General features: G+C 45.5%; 1 protein-coding gene across 6 annotated transcripts in view; it reads left to right on the plus strand.

Moving 5' to 3' along the window:
- The window catches only part of BRIP1 (BRCA1 interacting DNA helicase 1), a 127,038-nt gene that overhangs the window by 68,344 nt on the left and 40,264 nt on the right, over positions 1-18,430 (plus strand). For 4 of the 6 annotated variants that reach the window (XR_013226903.1, XR_013226904.1, XM_077312712.1 and 1 more), the window contains exons 15-16: positions 11,946-12,104; positions 13,956-14,081. Coding sequence is in view for 3 of the 6 variants with exons in the window: in XM_077312712.1 (XP_077168827.1) it covers positions 11,946-12,104; positions 13,956-14,081 (285 nt within the window). In the remaining 3 variants the exon portion in view is untranslated. Of the gene's footprint in view, positions 1-11,945; positions 12,106-13,955; positions 14,082-18,430 lie in introns of all 6 variants that reach the window. The other 2 variants (XR_013226905.1, XM_077312715.1) reach the window with 1 other exon arrangement.

The following is an 18,430-nucleotide window of genomic DNA, read 5'->3' on the forward strand; positions in this document are numbered from 1 at the left end:
TTCCATAGCATGGCAGTCTCCACAATTCCTTACTCCCTTTGACATTTCTTAAAGGATCACTGCTTGATATGATTAAGACGTAAAAAGAACCCAAAGCCATAGTAGGCTGATCACAGGCTTAAGAAGTTTTATGTCCAAAGTCCTATCTTTCAGGTTTATTATTAATGCATTAAGGAATGAAGGTGAGATGTCAGCCAAAGAAGCTATAACACACACACACACACAAAATTATGGTATCACCGATAGCATTTTGGAAGCTTCTTCGTGTAGGTGCCGACATCAGTTGGCAGACCTGAATTCTCTGAGCGGGTTACAGAAGCCTTTTTCAACCTTTTGAATGTGGAGTAACCCCTGAACATTTTTGCAGGCTTTAAGGTAACCCTGAAGTGTTGTCAGCTGGCCATGTCTCCCTGCCACTCCCCTGGCAGTGACATGTCACTGAAAGTGACAATCCCAACCCCAAGGGAGTAGCCCCCCCCTCTCCCTCCACCCCAGCCACTCAGACAAAAAAACATGAAAAATCTCTGCCACCAGCTAACCAACCTCAAGAGCCAGTTTGCTGTAGTGGTTAGGAGTGTGGACTTCTAATCTGGCATGCCGGGTTCGATTCTTAACTCCCCCACGTGCAGCCAGCTGGGTGACCTTGGGCTCGCCATGGCACTGATAAAACTGTTCTGACCGAGCAGGAATATCAGGGCTCTCTCAGCCTCACCTCCCTCACAGGGTGTCTGTTGTGGGGAGAGGAAAGGGAAGGCGACTGTAAGCCAATTTGAGACTCCTTTGGGTAGGGAAAAGCGGCATATAAGAACCAACTCTTCTTCTTCTTCAGTAATATCAGGGCTCTCTCAGCCTCACCCAACTCACAGGGTGTCTGTTGTAGGAAAGGGAAGGCGAATGGAAGCCGCTTTGAGACTCTTTCGGGTAGAGAAAAGCGGCATATAAGAACCAAATCTTCTTCAAGAGGATTCCCCTGACTGGAGCATGGTGCCCTGCTCCGATACTGCTGGGACCAAAATGCCCAGCTGCAGCAGTGGAAGATAGCTAGGCCCCGTTCCTTACCAACCCATCCTGAAGCCCCAAAGCTGCACAGCAACCTGAAGCCAGAGGAGCCCCCCCCCACCTCCCTTGCAAGCAGCATAAAAACAGCAACAAAAGACCCTTCCCCCCAAGAGGACTCACTTTGCTGGACTCCAGACTCCACCAAGAGGTCAACCATGTTTGTGTGACCAGGGTCTCTCTCTTTCTGACCCCATCTAGGTTCATCATTGGTCTTTTTGGAAGGGAGCAGGTCAATCTGTCCAAATAAGAGGAAACCCACTCTGGATACATTTTAACTTAACATATATATATTTTAAAAATTAAATCCCCCCCCCCTTGTCATAACCCCTTCTGGGCTCTGACGTTACACTAGGGTTCCCCAAACCCTGGTTTTGAAATGCTGGGCTGGAGCATACTATGCTCAGAGACTCATGTGCTCAGAGGCACATTTCCCCCCTAGCTGGTTAATAATCAGCCCTTTGAGGACTGAACTGATTAAATAGAAATAAATTTTACGGAGACCTCCACAAAGATGCCCTTTTTGAGGATGTTGAACAAACTACTTGAATGCAGTGAGCAAAAGTTTGTGATCATTGTTTAAAAGAAAGACTGTCTTTAATGTTTTCTTTATTAACAGTAGCACCGCAAAAGCAAAAGGCCTGCTCCTCTCACGGCTCTCAACTGCTCATCGCAATTTATTAAAATGGCCTGCTGTTGATTGATGTGCCAGAATTAATTAATCTCCCAACTTTTGTTGCTTAGAAGTCTGTTAGTCTACATCAGGGGTAGTCAAATTGCGGCCCTCCAGATGTCCATGGACCACAATTCCCAGAAGCCCCTGCCAGCATTTGCTGGCAGTGGCTTCTGGGAATTGTGGTCCATGGACATCTGGAGGGCCGCAGTTTGACTACCCCTGGTCTACATCCAGATCCACCCTAAATTGACATTGCCGTTCTGCAGAAGCACAAATAACACCTCTCAGGGACAAATGCTTTCACAATGTGCATCATTGGAGGAGTAGCTTTCAAGTGTCAATCTCACAAAGAACTCAGTAATTGTTTTAGAGAAGAGGAACTCTGTTGCTGTGAATGGAAAGTCATTTTTCAGGGAGGTATTCGTGTCATGGTTCAGAGAAGTCAGCATTGTTGTTGCTGGTTTAGGAGCATTTGGCAGAGTGCAGATCTCAACCACACAATTGTATTCTTCTCTTTGGGACATTCATGTGGATGGGTTGCTCCCACCAACCACCTGTGGGCTGCCTGTGTATCCTATGTAGAACTAACATAGATATTTAAGGTGGACCAAACAGACTTCCATTCCTTTCATGAGTTGTAACATCATCTGGATATTGTATATGGAGACCAACAGCCTGTAGTGAAGGAAATGTTTGTTAAGCTTTGGTTGATTTTAGAGTGTTTTTTCTGCTCTGCTACCCCAAAAGAAAAGGTTTGCCTTCATTCAAAATGAATGTTAACATAGCTACACAAGGCTAAGTTTATGCATACAGCTAGAGCCAGTTTGGTGTAGTGGTTAGGAGTGCGGACTTCTAACTTGGCATGCCAGGTTCGATTCTGCGCTCCCCCACATGAAGCCAGCTGGGTGACCTTGGGCTCACCATGGCACTGATAAAATTGTTCTGACCGAGCAGGAATATAAGGGCTCTCTCAGCCTCACCCACCCCACAGGGTGTCTGTTGTGGGGAGAGGAAAGGGAAGACAATTGTAAGTCGCTTTGAGACTCCTTCGGGCAGAGAAAAAGCAGCATCTAAGAACCAACTCTTCTTCTTCAGTAATATCAGGGCTCTCTCAGCCTCACCTCCCTCACAGGGTGTCTGTTGTGGGGAGAGGAAAGGGAAGGCGACTGTTAGCCGCTTTGAGACTCCTTCGGGTAGGGAAAAGCAGCATATAAGAACCATCTCTTCTTCTTCTTCTTCTTCTAGAGATGCCATCAGACTTCACTTAATATGAAGATTTGAGGTGAAAATGGGATGTTTTTGTTCAAGCGGAATATTCAAGGAAAGGTTTGGGGGGTTCCTCACATCCAGTGTCTTACAAAATTTTGTGATAAAAGTGGAGGAGTTTGCTTCAACATAAACATATGAAGCATTTTGAGGAAAACCCAAAACATACTTTCATAAGACAAATGAAATTGGGAGGATGATGAGCCTTTACATGCAAACTTGTATCGCGCTTCAGCAAACCAATAAAGGTTCTCTGAATCTCTGAATCTCTTGGCAAGCACCAGTGCCTGAGGCAGCCAGTGGTGCTGGTGGCGGCGCACCAGCCGGTGCCCACACTCTGGCATGCTGCTGGCTCCCCTCCACGCTGTAGCGCTGGCCACCTCGGGCATCGGTGCTTGCCGAAGTGGCTGAAGCACGCTTGAGCAGGGGTAGTCAACCTGTGGTCCTCCAGATGGCCATGGCCTACAATTCCCATGAGCCCCTGCCAGCATTTGCTGGCAGGGGCTCATGGGAATTGTAGGCCATGGACATCTGGAGGACCACAGGTTGACTACCCCTGCGCTAGAGCACGCAACACTAATATAAACGACTAAAGGAAAGGGGAGCTGTGCATTGTAGTAAGCTCCTTGATTGTGGCAGGAAGGCTTACTTCCATGTAAGCAAATGTATGTCCAGCATACAGAAGTTGTTGTCTTAATTGTCATGAAATCCACAAAAGAAATCTTTCGGCTGAGTAGGTCGAATGATAAACAGCTTCTAAATATTTTAGTGGATCGCAGCGCCGCCTAACATGGCTATACAGCAAGCAGGTGTATTGTTCCAGGAATGCCAAAGAGTTTGCATAAACTGCTACCTCATTGGCAGGCTCGATAGATTAGCTGTGTTATCCTCGAGTTCTTTGGCGTGCAAAACATTTCATTTTTCATTACTGTTGTCGCTGTTCACTTTTTCCATTATTTAAGGGGGTTATTGAAAAATTGATGGTATGTTGGTACCAGAGAGAGAGCCTGTAGACTGCCGTGTTGATTTATGGCACATGGAACATAGTTCAGTGCTTCAGTTTCCTGCTGGTGAGTGGCACTTTGTCATTGTCCCTAAAGAGAAATCATACCAGTGAATTCCCCTGAGTTCCCCCGAAGCTGAGTGATGCATACTCTATCTTCAAAATTGGCTATGAATTATTCACCTTTTATTGTACTAGCGTGTGCACAGAGTAATCATAATCTTGTTCATAATAACAGAGTTTATCACCCTGTCCTGGGCTTGGTTTAATTATGTAGTTGTGGTCTGTGGCATTCTCCCCCATTTGTATCGCGCTTGTGAGAGCTACTCCATATTTTGCCCCTGTTTTTCTTACATGAGTAGACGTGTTCTCCTTCAGCGGGGGAAGTCATCCAAGCTGGTTAGATCACATCTCTGATCGCTCAGGTAGAGCTATGCAAATTTCGCATGGCTACTTCTTGGAGCACTGGCTTCTTTAATGGTGTGTCTTCATTCAACAACACACAGCATTTTAATTGTTGCTAAAATGGTTTTCCTTAAACCAAAAAGTCTGAAAAACATTTTATAAGTCTACAATATCTATTTTATTTATTCAGACCATTTTAATACCACCTTTCAATCCAATTCAGTATATAAGATATTTAAATAATAATATAAATGCACAACCAGGGAGAAGAGTTAGTGTGAGAATGCCAAACAAGACAAAAACACTTCACGTTGTCAAAAGATGATAAGAGGGAATTTTCTATAAGGGATTCTCTCCCAGTGCTCTCCCAGTTTTTCCAAAGGCGTGACTGAAAAAGGTCTTAGACTTTTTCACGTTGTACATTTGGAGCCACAGAATCATAGAGTTGGAAGGGACCACAAAGGCCATCTAGTCCCATACCCTGCTCAATGCAGGATCAGCCTCAGGCATCCAGGAGAAGGATCTGTCCAGCTACTGCTTGAAGACTGCCAGGGAGGGGGAGCTCCCCACCTCCTTAGGCAGCCCATCCCACTGCTGAACTAGACTCATAGAATCCTAGAGTGGGAAGGGGCCACAAAGGCCATCTAGTCCCACCTCCTGCTCAAGGCAGGATCAGCGTCAAGCATCCAGGAGAAGTATCCGTCTAGCTGCTGCTTGAAGACTGCCAATGAAACGGAGCTCCCTACCTCCTGAGGCAGCCCCTTCCACTCTGACTGTGAAATACTTTGTAAGACCAGGTTTTTCTCACTGAAAAAGAGAAAATATATTATAGTAGGGTGATTCCCCCCTAAGTGTTACCCCAAATTGTTCAATTTTTCCATTGAAAAAGTCCTACTTTTTTATGCTATGCATTTTGAATGTGAAAAACCCTTGCCTTAATAGGCATTTTACTAGTTCTAAAAGAGAAAACAGTTCTTAGGAATTTATTTTCAGTGTTGGCCTTGGGGAAACAACAGGAGAAATGTACCCCCCCCCCTATTTTGCAGTTTTATTTCCAGACCCTAACATCTACAGACTTTACCTATTCCAGCTTAAAACATTTCAGTGATTGAGGGTCATATTTTGGGGGATCAGCAGGAAAAATAGACGCAGGCTCGTTTATCTAAGAACCATTTGAAATATTTGAAAGGAAGCGGTCAGAATAAGCCCTCTGAAACAAAGACACATTGCCGTGCCATTGAGTAATTATTCATTTAGCGAAGTGGCACAGATTCTTGTAACGTCTCAGAGAAATAGAACCACACTGCTTGGTCTAGGTGCAGAGGGACCCTTCCCTTCCTATCTCCTATGACCCCGAGCTTCAGCCGATTCTGGGTTGTCTGGAGCCTTCCTATCAGGTCACTGGATTGCCCGCGTCTCTCCCCTTTCCTTCTTCGTGAAGTTTTGTGCTGACTGCGTGTAGAACTTCTGTTTGACCCTTCAAACATGTTTCCAGCCCACTGGAGAGACACTTTGATTTCGAAGCAGTGTTTATTCAAAAAGAAAATCCTGGTAGCAGGCGTGATGAGCTCTGGGCGGGGGGTGGGGCTCGGGGGGAGGCTTTTAGATCAATGTTAGTCCCTCGAGTGCCCCTGACTCTTTGCACTACGGATGGTGCCAATACTGTGATTTTTATTAAGGGAAAAAAACTTAATGGTTCAACGGCCTCCTGGTTTCCCTTTTCCAAGTATTATTGGAATTGTTTCACAACCATAATATAATAATTTTGGTGGTGTCTGGAAATAGTTTCATTGCTGTTGCCTGTGTGTCTGCCCCAGCAGTCTTTTGTCAGCTTTATTATTTTTTTCATATAATTGGTGTTTCTGGGACTTTGAGCACAGATTACTTTCGATTGTAAATTCTTGGAGGAGGGACCTGTCCCTTGCCCCCCTCCTGTGTACTTCCAGGACTAGAACAGTCGCAAGCAAACTAAACAACTTCTTTGCATTCTAAACATTCAAGACTGCCTGCTTCCGCTGTGTATTTTTGTGTATTTTTGCTGGAGGTGCTCTTACATGGAGGCATTGTTGAAGCTGCTAAATGTGACATTCCAGATGACATGAAGGAGTGCCTCCTGTACCCTTTCCACACTGGTGGCACCTCCTGTGCCCTTTCCAGCAGCACACACTGTCCGCCCTGAATTTCTGCCTCCCCACGAGGCAGCCGGGGTGGAAAGGTTCCGCGGGGGGGGGGGGGGCGGGGGGGATTTTGTTTGTTTGTTTAGGAATGTGGTAGGGATGCCGCATTTCCAAACAACAAAGTGCCCCAGGCAGCTTGGCGAAAGCCAACTTAGTGAGTGACTCTAAGCAGCAGCTAAATCAACACTTATGTAAAACTCACTGAAATAAAACTCCTATGGAACGTTCCTGAAGGCCAGCATCAGAGGGACCACATGCGCATCCTGTTCTGTAGCAATGGAACAATGACAGAGAAAGGGGAGGACCTTGGTGAGGACAGGTGAACCAAACTTGCAGACTAACCACTGGAAGAGATTGCTTGTGAAGACTTTTAAGTTGGTGCACAGGTTCATGCTAGCAGATGTGACCTTTCAACCATGTGTCACGGGGTTTGGCTGAGTTCTTTCTTTGCCTTACTCTATAAAACCCCATGATTTACATAGAACTGAGTAAAGAGTAATAGAAGAAGAAGAAGCATTGGTTCTTATATTCCACTTTTCTCTACCCGAAGGAGTCTCAAAGTGGTTGCCTTGCCTTGCCTTTCCTCTCCCCACAACAGGCACCCTGTGAGGGAGGTGAGGCTCAGAGAGCCCTGATATTACTGCTCAGTCAGAACAGCTTTCTCAGTGCTGTGGTGAGCCTGGCTGGCTGCATGTTAGCAGGGGGTTGGACTAGATGGCCTGTATGGCCCCTTCCAACTCTATGATTCTATGTGGGAGAGGAGCGGAGAATCAAACCTGCCTCGCCAGATTAGAAGTACTCAGTCCTAACCACTATACCAAGCTGGCTCCTGTGATCCTGCCATAAATGCTACGGGGATCCTTTGTTTTCAGTAGGAGAAGGTAAAATGCATTCTTAGTTTGGCTCAGAGGAACACTGGAAGGTAGTTGAGTGTGGAATTCCGTGGGCACCTTATAGGAAACGTTCAGGGCGACTTTCCAGTGTTGAACCTTCAAAAATATATTTTTTAAAAATTATCCCAATCCGTAAAAGAAGCTGATAAGTGAGAAAGTCCAGTGTATGGTGTGCCACTTTACTAAAAATTGTGTTAAAGTCTAGCCATTCTCAATAGGAGCCGTATGGGCCCCTGAGGGACATTGTTACATTTGTAGGGAGCCACAAACTGAAAAATATGAGAAGAGAAGCCCAAAGGGTTTGTGGGAGGCCCTGGTAACCGAACCAGTGAAATATCCTTTTTGTCACGCATGATGGTGTGAATTGCTAGAAAGTTTGATCTTCATCAAGGGAAAGAAAAAGAAATCATGTCAGCGGTTCCTATTAAGATTTTGTTGTATTGTTTCTGAATGTTCATAGTTTTTTTTCCCCTGTAACTTTTGTTGCAGTCCCTACAGCGGCCTTGTACAGTAAAGATGGAACCCAGATTCCTTAGTGAACCAGAATTTGAAACTGGAATCAGAAAACAGACTCTCTTTAGCTGCGGTTAAGATTGGTGCTGACATTCAGGAACTCACCGTGCTTCTAGAGCAGGGGTAGTCAAACTGCGGCCCTCCAGATGTCCATGGACCACAATTCCCAGAAGCCCCTGCCAGCATTTGCTGGCAGGGGCTTCTGGGAATTGTGGTCCATGGACATCTGGAGGGCCGCAGTTTGACTACCCCTGTTCTAGAGGGAGACTCTCACTGAATTCTTAATCAAAGTTAAGACCTCTCATCTCTTAACCAGATTTAAGAGAGTCTGGTTGTCAGTGCAGCAGTCCATAAAGACTATTCGTCCTGCTACCGATCTCTGTGTTGAGGGGGGCGGTGCTATGTACACCTACGTTTCTGAGTGCTGCAAATCACTGGGTGGTGCCCTGTGCCATTGGGTGGGGGATTTAAACTATACACATGCATCTTTTGAAAATCCCATTAGTGCAGGGGTAGTCAAACTGCGGCCCTCCAGATGTCCATGGACTACCATTCCCAGAAGCCCCTGCCAGCTGGCAGGGGCTTCTGGGAATGGTAGTTCATGGACATCTGGAGGGCCGCAGTTTGACTACCCCTGCATTAGTGTGTTTTGGATGGTAGACATAACAGTGTTGTTGTTTTTTTCTCCATCGAGTTTGGGAAAAACTCTCCCTGGCAATGACGGAGCCCATGGCGAATCCATTTCCAAAGAGTTTAATAAAACATATATAGACCGCCTCACACCGTGAACACTAGAATTCCCCTGAGTCGAAAAGTAACTGGCGGTGAGCACTAATGGCTCCTTTCGGGGCTTTCTTACCCTACACTCAACTCTCCTGCCTCTTCAACCCAAAGTGCTGCAGCTCCTCCTGAATAGCAGGTCTTCTCGAGGTAGCAGTTCCTGTGAGGCATGAGAATGATATATTTTATTTAGTTTTAGTTATTAGAGGCATTTTAGTAGCACTTTCTGTGGTACTGTGTGGCCGTCGTCCCCTCCAGCATAGTTTTGGATCCTCTATATACATGAAAATGGTCCTTTGCATATCTTAATGGACCCGATGTAAAACGAAGACAAGCAGCCCTGAAATTGGAGAGCAGGTTCCAGACAAAAGGTAAGTGCTTTAAAGTCCCAGAGGGAGAGATTTAAGCACGTGTGTAAACCCCCTTGTTGCAGTCACCGGGGCTTAGAAGTGCTTAACTTTGGCTGGATGGCGCACTTAGCATTTGTCCTTGGATGGTGGTTTTGTGTTTCAGTGGGAGAGAGTTACTCTGTTGGGGTGAAATAGCAACCTTAAACTTGTCTTTGTTTACAGAATATAACTGTGAATTCTTGACTAATCAAATCTTGGCCTGGGGCTTTCCCTGATCTTAGGGTCCTAATTAGATTTTTTTTCCCCTGAAGGATTGACAGGTGGCCAAATTGGCAAGTCGCTGACCGAAATAAATGTATCTGATCTGGCTAATCAAATCATGTAAGCTGTTACAGTGCTCCCTAAATAGGGAAAGGAATTGTTTTGTGGGTGTCAATATTGGGAAAATAGTATACGCTGGACTTGGGAATATGCCAGACTGGAGCCTGGAAGGCCAAATCCAGCTCTTGAGGGGCACTATAAGGAACTGGTTGTGACGGTAACAAGACTTCCTGGTGGGCTGCTTTGAAGGATAGAAAGAACATGGGGGGCAATCTTCCTTTCTGCTAATATTACTCTCTGATGACATTGACTGAATAAAGAAACATGAAGGTTGGTTTTTATACCTCGCTTTTCACTACCCGAAGGAATCTCAAAGCAGCTTACTATCGCCTCCCCTTCCTCACCCCACAGCAGACACCCTGTGAGGTAGGCGGGGCTGAAAGAACCCTAACAGAACTGTTCTGTGAGAACAATTCTAATAGGACTATGACTAGCCCAAGGTCACCCAGGTGGCCGCCTGTGGTGGAGCAGGGAATCACACCCGGCTCGCTAGATTGGAGGTAGCTACTCTTAACTACTATACCAATAGGCCTTCCCTCACTCACACACACACATACACACACACAAAGTAGGGTCACCATGTTCACTTTAAAGGGTATGTTTACAGGACACAAATTTATGCCCATCATTTGCAACTTTGGAAAAAACCTTCAAGGTGGTGTAAGAAGTTCTGTTTTATAAAAGAAAAATTACATCATGGCACAATAGCCCTAATCAACAGCACAGGTACACATTTTTGCGGCTGTAAAAATGGTAACAACTAATAACTGCTGACAGGATGACTGTTGCCTGAGTTGTATAATTGAGGGTGACAGGCTGACACCCCCTGGAGGAGCTCCAAAGATGGGGAGCTACCACAGAGAAAGCCTTGTCACCATCACATCTTTCCCCAAATGAGCATTAATATTCCAGCAGAAGAAAGTAATGTGTGAAGTGGTGGTGGGACGTCGTTTTCCATTAGCCGCTGCCAGACATTTGATAGCTTGCTATTGAAATGTTGGCCAGCTATGCGGAGCACGTGGCTTTCAGGGCCCATTCTTTTCCATATTGTTGCCAGTTAAATATATGTAATATTAAATCTTCGGAGACATGTTTGTACTTGCAGTTGCTGTGATTTCTGTGAAACAATAGTATTTGTCATTAGGGATGGGCATAAACCAGCTCACGAACTGAAGCTCATGACAAATTTCGGCTGGTTTGTGAAGCTTGTGGTAGGTCAACCAGAATGAACTTTTTACAAACTGGTTTGTGCCAGTTTGTGAATGGATACAGTTGCAGATACACTGTCTCTATTCAATCTAAATGTTTATTGAACGTAAAATCAACCGAAGGGACAGAACCCTACCCCAATAAGCCTGTATACATCTGAAACTCCCACAGTCACCCCCAAGACTCCAAGAATGGAGAAGATCACGAGTCTGAGCATAAATGTGGACCAGGCGATGGAACACACAGCAGATCCCATCAGCAAACCGTACTCCGGAAGAGGGAGCTGTATTCCAGTAGGAACAGTGGGGTAACAGGGCACCATAACACTTTACAGCTGAAGCCTGATTTTTGCTGGTATAATATTCCGGTGCAATCTACACTTGTGTTCGGACACTTCCCAGCCAGTTCTGCTACTGGCTACTGGCAAGCTCTTCTTGCTCTTGTTGAGTGCTTCCTGTCTTCCAGCTGCCTTATGTCAGGATCAGTCCCTGCTCTCTGCCATGTTTGAGTTCAGTGAACCTAAGGGACTCCATCTTGGGGTATTGTGTCTTTGCTAACTTTCCCATGTAACCAGAATGCTTATGCCTGTAGTTTTCCTTTGATTCCCCCCTCCCTTTGATCTCTTCATTTTCACACTGCATAGTCTCCCTGCTGTGAAACATTGTTGCCCGTGTTCCTGTAAACATCTTTTCTGCTAGCCTGGGGCGCCGGCCTGACCAAGGCCGTGCTAACTTCGGCACCTTGGCAGGAAGCCTGGGGTGGCACCTGGGTGAGAGGGTGACCCCCCTCCCCTTGGGAACACTTGGGTTTCGGCGGGAGAATTGTATTGATAACTGCCTGCTCTTCTGATATCGAACAGTCTTGACTTCGAATGTTAAAGTGTTCAGATCTACTTCCAATTAAAGCTTTCTTTCTATAGAAGTCTGTTTGTGAGTTCTGTCTGCTCTTGACATCTTAGAGTGCTCCCTGATCCATGTCCAGCCACCAATCAGTGATACGATTCTGCTACTCCCGTTCATGCACCTGAATAATAAATGCCAGATTGGAAACGGGATAGTGCCCTATGCTCATCTTCAGTTACAATGGTTGTGTAGCCTTTCCCCCACCCCTTTTTTTTTCTTTTCCGCACTATACACCGGATGCGGTTTAAGGCACGTAATGTTTATACGGCGTGTAATGATTCTGTTTTGAAAATAACCATTGAAAGGCCTGTGCTTTTTGTGCTTCTCTGTTCAGATGTTAGATAAACTGAAAGATCGCTGGTTGCATACTGGCTTGTGGGAGAAGCTGGAGCTGAGTAAGACGGTTATTGTGGAGCCCAAAGGAGGTGACAAAGCTGATTTTGATGACCTCCTGCAAATATACTACGCTGCTATAAAATGTAAAAAAGAAAAAGGTGAGTGATCCATGTAAAGCAACGGAAGATTGCAAGCCTCTTTAGTAAGGCTGGAAATAGATATTGCACTAGTCACAGTTCTCTTGGGCCTATTATGACATCACAAGATGTCATAGTCCCATTGTATACGGCACTGGTCAGACCACACCTGGAGTACTGTGTGCAGTTCTGGAGGCCTCACTTCAAGAAGGACGTGGATAAAATTGAAAGGGTACAGAGGAGAGCGACGAAGATGATCTGAGGCCAAGGGACCAAGCCCTATGAAGATAGGTTGAGGGACTTGGGAATGTTCAGCCTGGAGAAAAGGAGGTTGAGAGGGGACATGATAGCCCTCTTTAAGTATTTGAAAGGTTGTCACTTGGAGGAGGGCAGGATGCTGTTTCTGTTGGCTGCAGAGGAGAGGACACACAGTAATGGGTTTAAACTTCAAGTACAACGATATAGATATCAGGAAAAAAAATGTCACAGTCAGAGTAGTTCAGCAGTGGAATAGGCTGCCTAAGGAGGTGGTGAACTCCCCCTCACTGGCAGTCTTCAAGCAAAGGTTGGATACACACTTTTCTTGGATGCTTTAGGATGCTTAGGGCTAATCCTGCGTTGAGCAGGGGGTTGGACTAGATGGCCTGTATGGCCCCTTCCAACTCTATGATTCTATGATTATGCACGGCCGCTGAAATGGCGATTTTGGGACACGTGGAAAACGCGAAGGGGGAAGACGCAAAGCAAACCGCACGGGACGGGACTGCAATGGCAGCAAAACCCAGAGTAACCGATTATGCACACGGCGACCCCAGCGCTGCTTCTGGTTGCACCCTGGTCGCCCGGAATCTCTGCTTTTTTCCGCGTTTCACTAACGCGGCTTTTTCAGTGGCATGCATAATGGGCCTTGGAGCTGTTGTCGCAGAGCAGTTCTACGAGACCGTTCTCAGCCCCACCTACCTCACAAGGTGTCTGTTGTGGGGAGAGGAAGGGAAAGGTTTTTGTAAGCCACTTTGGGTCTACTTTGGGTAGTGAAAAGCTCTTCATGTGCTATGCAGTGTGTCAATTTGATATGGGAAGAGAACCTTTAGTATCTTAAATAGACATTCCCAGTGATCCCTTCCCGGCCCTCAGCAAGTAGCCAGGTAGGCGTCAACATGGGCATGGCCTGCATTGTACAAGAGAAGGAAAGGATCACACATATTGTGATGAAGGAGCTAATTGCATTAGATGCCTCAAACAGTTCCGCAGGGCCTGCAAAAGGGAGCTCCTCCGCCAGGCATTTGGGCGAGGTCGACCCGAACCACCACTTCCCACTGGCCCCCGAGCCTCCCTCCTATGACAATCACTACAGACCCACCCAACCCACTGGGCTATCAGTACAAACTGATTTAATGTTCTTCCCAGTATTCCACCATTCTATAATGTTGTTTATTGTTATTACTATATTATTGTTTATTGTGATCACCGCATTATTCCTACAAACGGAGTTACCTTCATCGTTCTTGTTTCATGTAAACCGCCCTGAGCTTTGGAGGAGGGTGGTATATAAATACAATAATAAAATTAATAAAATAAAATAAAGAGGGCTGCAAAAGCTCCGGAAATACCATCGGATCAGCTCTTAGACCGTTTGTGCACTGGGAACTTCACTGCCCCAGCTCTCATGCAGGAGCACAAATCAGGAGCGGATGAGGTGCACCGGGCCAAATGTTCCCCCGTGTGGGTGCAGGAAGAGGTGGGGCAACCTGCCACGACTGAAACTCCAGCCTGCAGCCCAGCATGAAACCTCCAGTACATAAACGGTCTTAGTGAAAAAAAGAAAAATGTAATCAGTTCTTTAATCCTTCCTTTGAATTGTTTTCTCTGTTGGAGACGGTGCCCTTCTCCTCGCGGTCTGCAGAGGCAAGGTCAGCGAAGGCCTGGACTTCTCTGATGACAACGCTCGGGCGGTTATAACTATAGGGATTCCATTCCCAAATGTGAAAGACCTTCAGGTAGGATGCTAACATTGGTTATCTTTGCCATGTTAAATGGACCGTGGGTGTGTGCTTTACGCACCTGCCATACACACATAATTGTATGCTTTCTCAAAGATTCTGTCTTGCTATTCTAAATGATGGGCATTCTGTGCAAAAAAAAATGTAGATGGAAGTTTTTGATCTGCTCTGTAGTAGATTAGTGGTTCTGTTTAGTCTCCTGTCATCTAGCAAAAATATATCGTTCTCAAAGGCATGCATCCCTCCCCAAGCCCACAAGGGTTGTGTTTTCTTAAAAGGACGTAAAGACAGCCCCCCCTCCCCCCATTCAAGGCATCTTTATTTATGTAGGTGAATTTGTAATATCTGCATCTGATTAACCAGTCTGATAGAGGAAGGGGGCATTTCTCTTGCTGGCAGCCACTTTGTAAAGCTCTGAGGGGAGAATCCTGTGATTTTATCTCATGGCGGGCTAAACAGTCTAAATCAGCACTCTTCCAGTGCCGTCACAAATGGCGGAGGAGAAGGCTGCCTGATCATCCTCCGTTGGTTCCCAGAGGTTCTGAATTACACCCCACCCCACCCCCAGTTTTTATGTAGAGTGTCCCTGAATCAGTGCGTTAGATTGTCTTGCAATCCATTTATTATTTGCTTAGGAAAGCTAAGTCCCAAATAAAGGCACTGAAAGCAGCTCACAAAAAGTATTCCAGTATCAGCAAGTGGTTCTTAAGATACCCAGTGGTTTGGGGGGGGGGTGTTGTTCCTGAAAACAAACTAGGGGCGAGTGAGGGTTTTTAAGGTGAGAGGAAAAGACCTTACTGTTTCAGAGCGGATTCAGCAGATTTGATGCCCTGTCCCTCGTTGCTGGCTCCCACATCTTAACTTCCGTGCCCACTTCTCTGAAGGGGCATATCACCCACTGCCGGGGTCCCTCAAAGCCTGAAAAATATTTCAGCGGTTCCTCCACAGTCCAAAGGTTGGAAAAGGCTGCGTTAGAGTATGGATTTGAATTGGAGCCTGAAACGTGTGTAGCTGGAAGAAGACAAGGCAAAAGCAAAAGGGCTGACCACTCCATGATGAGCAGGCTCATGCAATCCTAGAGCTGGAAGGGGCCCTACAGGCCATCTAGTCCAGTGGTTCTCAACCTTCCTCATGCCACAACCCTTTAATACAGTTCCTCATGTTGTGGTGACCCCCAACCATAAACTTATGCAAGTGTTCTTTCACAGAAATTAAGCCAAAACTGAGCAGTGGCGTGAAGATCCATTGTTCAGGATTGTATATAAATTGTTTTTTTTCCTGGGTTTCTCAGTTCAGTTCTGACTCTTGTCCCGCCATGCTGATCTCACTCTTTTCCACCTGCAGGAGGAGCAGCAACAGTGGTGGCGGCCCCCCCCCCCAAGCTGCTCACTCTGCCGTGACCCCCGTGAAAGGGTCGTTCGACCCCCAGGTTGAGAACCACTGATCTAGTCCCACCTGCTGCTCAATGCCGGATCAGCCTAAGTCCTGGCAAAAGCTGATGACCCGCTTGCCTCCCTGGAAAATTTCCAAAGAGCCCTATTTAGTGTCACCATTCTGGAAGAATTTCACTGGGGCCTTATGAGACACTAGCCTCACAAAGTCATTACCAGGATGGCTGTAGATTTGGAGATACACTGAGCAGAAAGAGCTGCTGAGTAAGAGAGCCTTGCTTAATTTTGGCTGAGGTTTGCGTAGGCTGCTTAAATGGGTTCAGTAATATAATAGATATATAAAATGTGTTCCGAATTACATTTAAAAACAGTTGCTTTGATCAGTCTCAAGGCACTTTGCAGCATCTGCAGGAAGCAGCCTGGTGACCCAGGTCGGGTTGTCCCAATTCAAAACCCGACACGGAGCATTGGGAGGGATGTCTAGGCAGTATCGGCAGCACGTCAGCCTGTTCAAGCCACGGTGAACTAGGCAGATTTGACTCTTGTTATTTTCAGCCACTCGAAGTGCCCAAGGAACACCATGTTTATATTATTCCACGACCCCAGCCAGCTTGGCCCTTGGTCACAGAGGCTGCTTCAGAGTCATCTGAAAGCCAACAAGATGCCACGTCGACATAACCCTCTAGACGAGCAACTATGTTTGTTTGGGGCAAAGAATCTCAATTTTCTTCCCTTTGCAGCAGCCGTGATTTAGTTTTTCTTGAGACTGGGGACAAACCACTGCGAAATTAAAGCACTTACAAAGAAGAGAGACTAAACATTCCTGGCGAAAATCTGGCACAGAGCAGCCAGGGGGCTTTTTGGCTTCACCACACACCTTCCGATGCACTTGAGTACTCCAGCCTGTTAGAGATTTTTTGCCCTTTGTTCGTCACGTCCTGTGAGAGTTTTGTTCTGAGTGTTGAGCAGCCCAGTTCTTAACCAGAAACAGGAAGTTATCCCTCCTTTCCAGGCACTACCACGAAAAAGCCTCCTTTGCTAACTTAAATGTCCTGGAGGTTGTTGCGTGCTTCAAATAATTAAGTACAGGATTATTTCTAATATAGGAAGTGAATTCTAGAGTGCCCTCTTGACTAAGAATTGGCTCTCCCATACCTACAGCCTGTTATCTAAACACATAATGCTTCAACTAAATACTTATAAACCCAGTTGTGAAAGTTACAGAAGAAGGCAACTGAGCTAATTCAGAGATCCTATGAGGGAAGGCTGAATAGTTTGAAATAACTAAGGGGAGAGAGGATAGAAGTCTATAGAATTATGCGTGAGGCAGAGAGTTGACAGACAGAACTTTCTTCCCCTCTCCCAAAATTAGACCTTGAGGGCATCCAGGGAAGGTGATGGGCAGTAGATTCAGGCTGAATCCAACAAATGATTAAAATGTAGAATTTGCTGCCAGAGATGTCGTGGTGGCCACAGGTATAGACAGCTTTAAAAGGTGTTGGATTGATTCACAGAGGATAGGTCTGTCAGTGGCTACTAACCACTCAGGACTGTCAATGAAATTATAATCGTAGTAAGAACGATAAAGTTTATAAAGGCCGCCCTGGATTTTATTTTGGCAGAACTTAACTTTGATGACGTCTGCCATCATCTGCTCAGTGGAGAACTTCCTGCCAGAAGGATCCAAAAGCTGGTGGGATTTATTTTCATCTCTGCTGATGTGGTCCAGTTTGCCTCTCTATGGATAAGGGCTCCAGTCCTGGTTCCACAAGATTTTCTAGCCAGTGGGGGATTTGCACGAATAAGTGCTGAGAAATTCATCAGCGTTCCTGAAGCCTCTCCTTTGGTGGACTTACCACCAGCTGTGATCACCCTAAGAAAGACAGCTCTGCCTCAACCTTCTGAAGTATTTGTTGTATTCTTCTTGCACCTTTTCCCCCAGGTTATAAGACACAGTAGTGTGGGTGGCCTCAGAAAATGCAACCACCAAGTACTTTAGAATCATAACATCATAGAGTTGGAAGACCTCCCAGGTCATCTAGTCCAACCCCCTGCAAAATGCAGGAACTCACAGGAACTACCTGCCCAGCCACAGTGAACTGGTACGTCTGAATAGCAGAAAATGTCCACCAAAAGTGTTTTACAAGTATATGGAAATGCTTTTACAACTGTCACTGATGCACAGGCCTTGGGACCCACTGATATATCTGGTACCAGCCATGGAAGTTTGCTGGGTGAGATTGGGTCAATCTGAACCAACCTCCCGGGGTTGTTGTTGTAATAAGATGGCGGGGAGAACAATGTTGTATGCAGCTTTAGGAAGAACAGAGTAGGGAAGAAATAAACATGGGCCGCTTCGCTGGTGTCACAACTCTAATCCAGTTCTTAATGTAATAATTTTTATTTAAAATAACATACTACATATTACAGAACTGCTATTTCTTTAAAACATTAAGCTGCTATTTTATAATACAAAAAGAAAAAAAAATTAATAGAAGACAACTTTTAACAAAACAGCAGAGGGAAGAAAAGACCCATAATATTATGTCCTCATAATATCACATAACATGCCACTTATTGCATTTTGTATGTTTTCCAACATATGAATTTACAGTTTGTAGTTTATAACTCAGTGATTTCTTTCCATCTCATTTTATTGATCAGTATAGCCTGATAGGACTCCCATTTTCTTTTGAAGTCTGGTGTTGCCTTGTTGTATTATTCATTCATTTATTCATTCATTCATTCATTCATTCTTTGGATTTGTATGACCCCACTGCTCTCAGCAAACTGGCTCACAGTGGTTTACAAGCTTGTGAAATACAGATCCAATCCATAACAAAAAAGCAACAATATCAACAGTATAAATCTCCCCATAAAATAACTATAAAACTCTACAATATTACAATGGCTGTAATAATTAACAAGTCCTTTCGATATGTATTTGGCTGTTTT

The sequence above is a fragment of the Paroedura picta genome, chromosome 15 (genome assembly GCF_049243985.1).
Source record: "Paroedura picta isolate Pp20150507F chromosome 15, Ppicta_v3.0, whole genome shotgun sequence".
Classification (NCBI taxonomy): Eukaryota; Metazoa; Chordata; class Lepidosauria; order Squamata; family Gekkonidae; genus Paroedura; species Paroedura picta.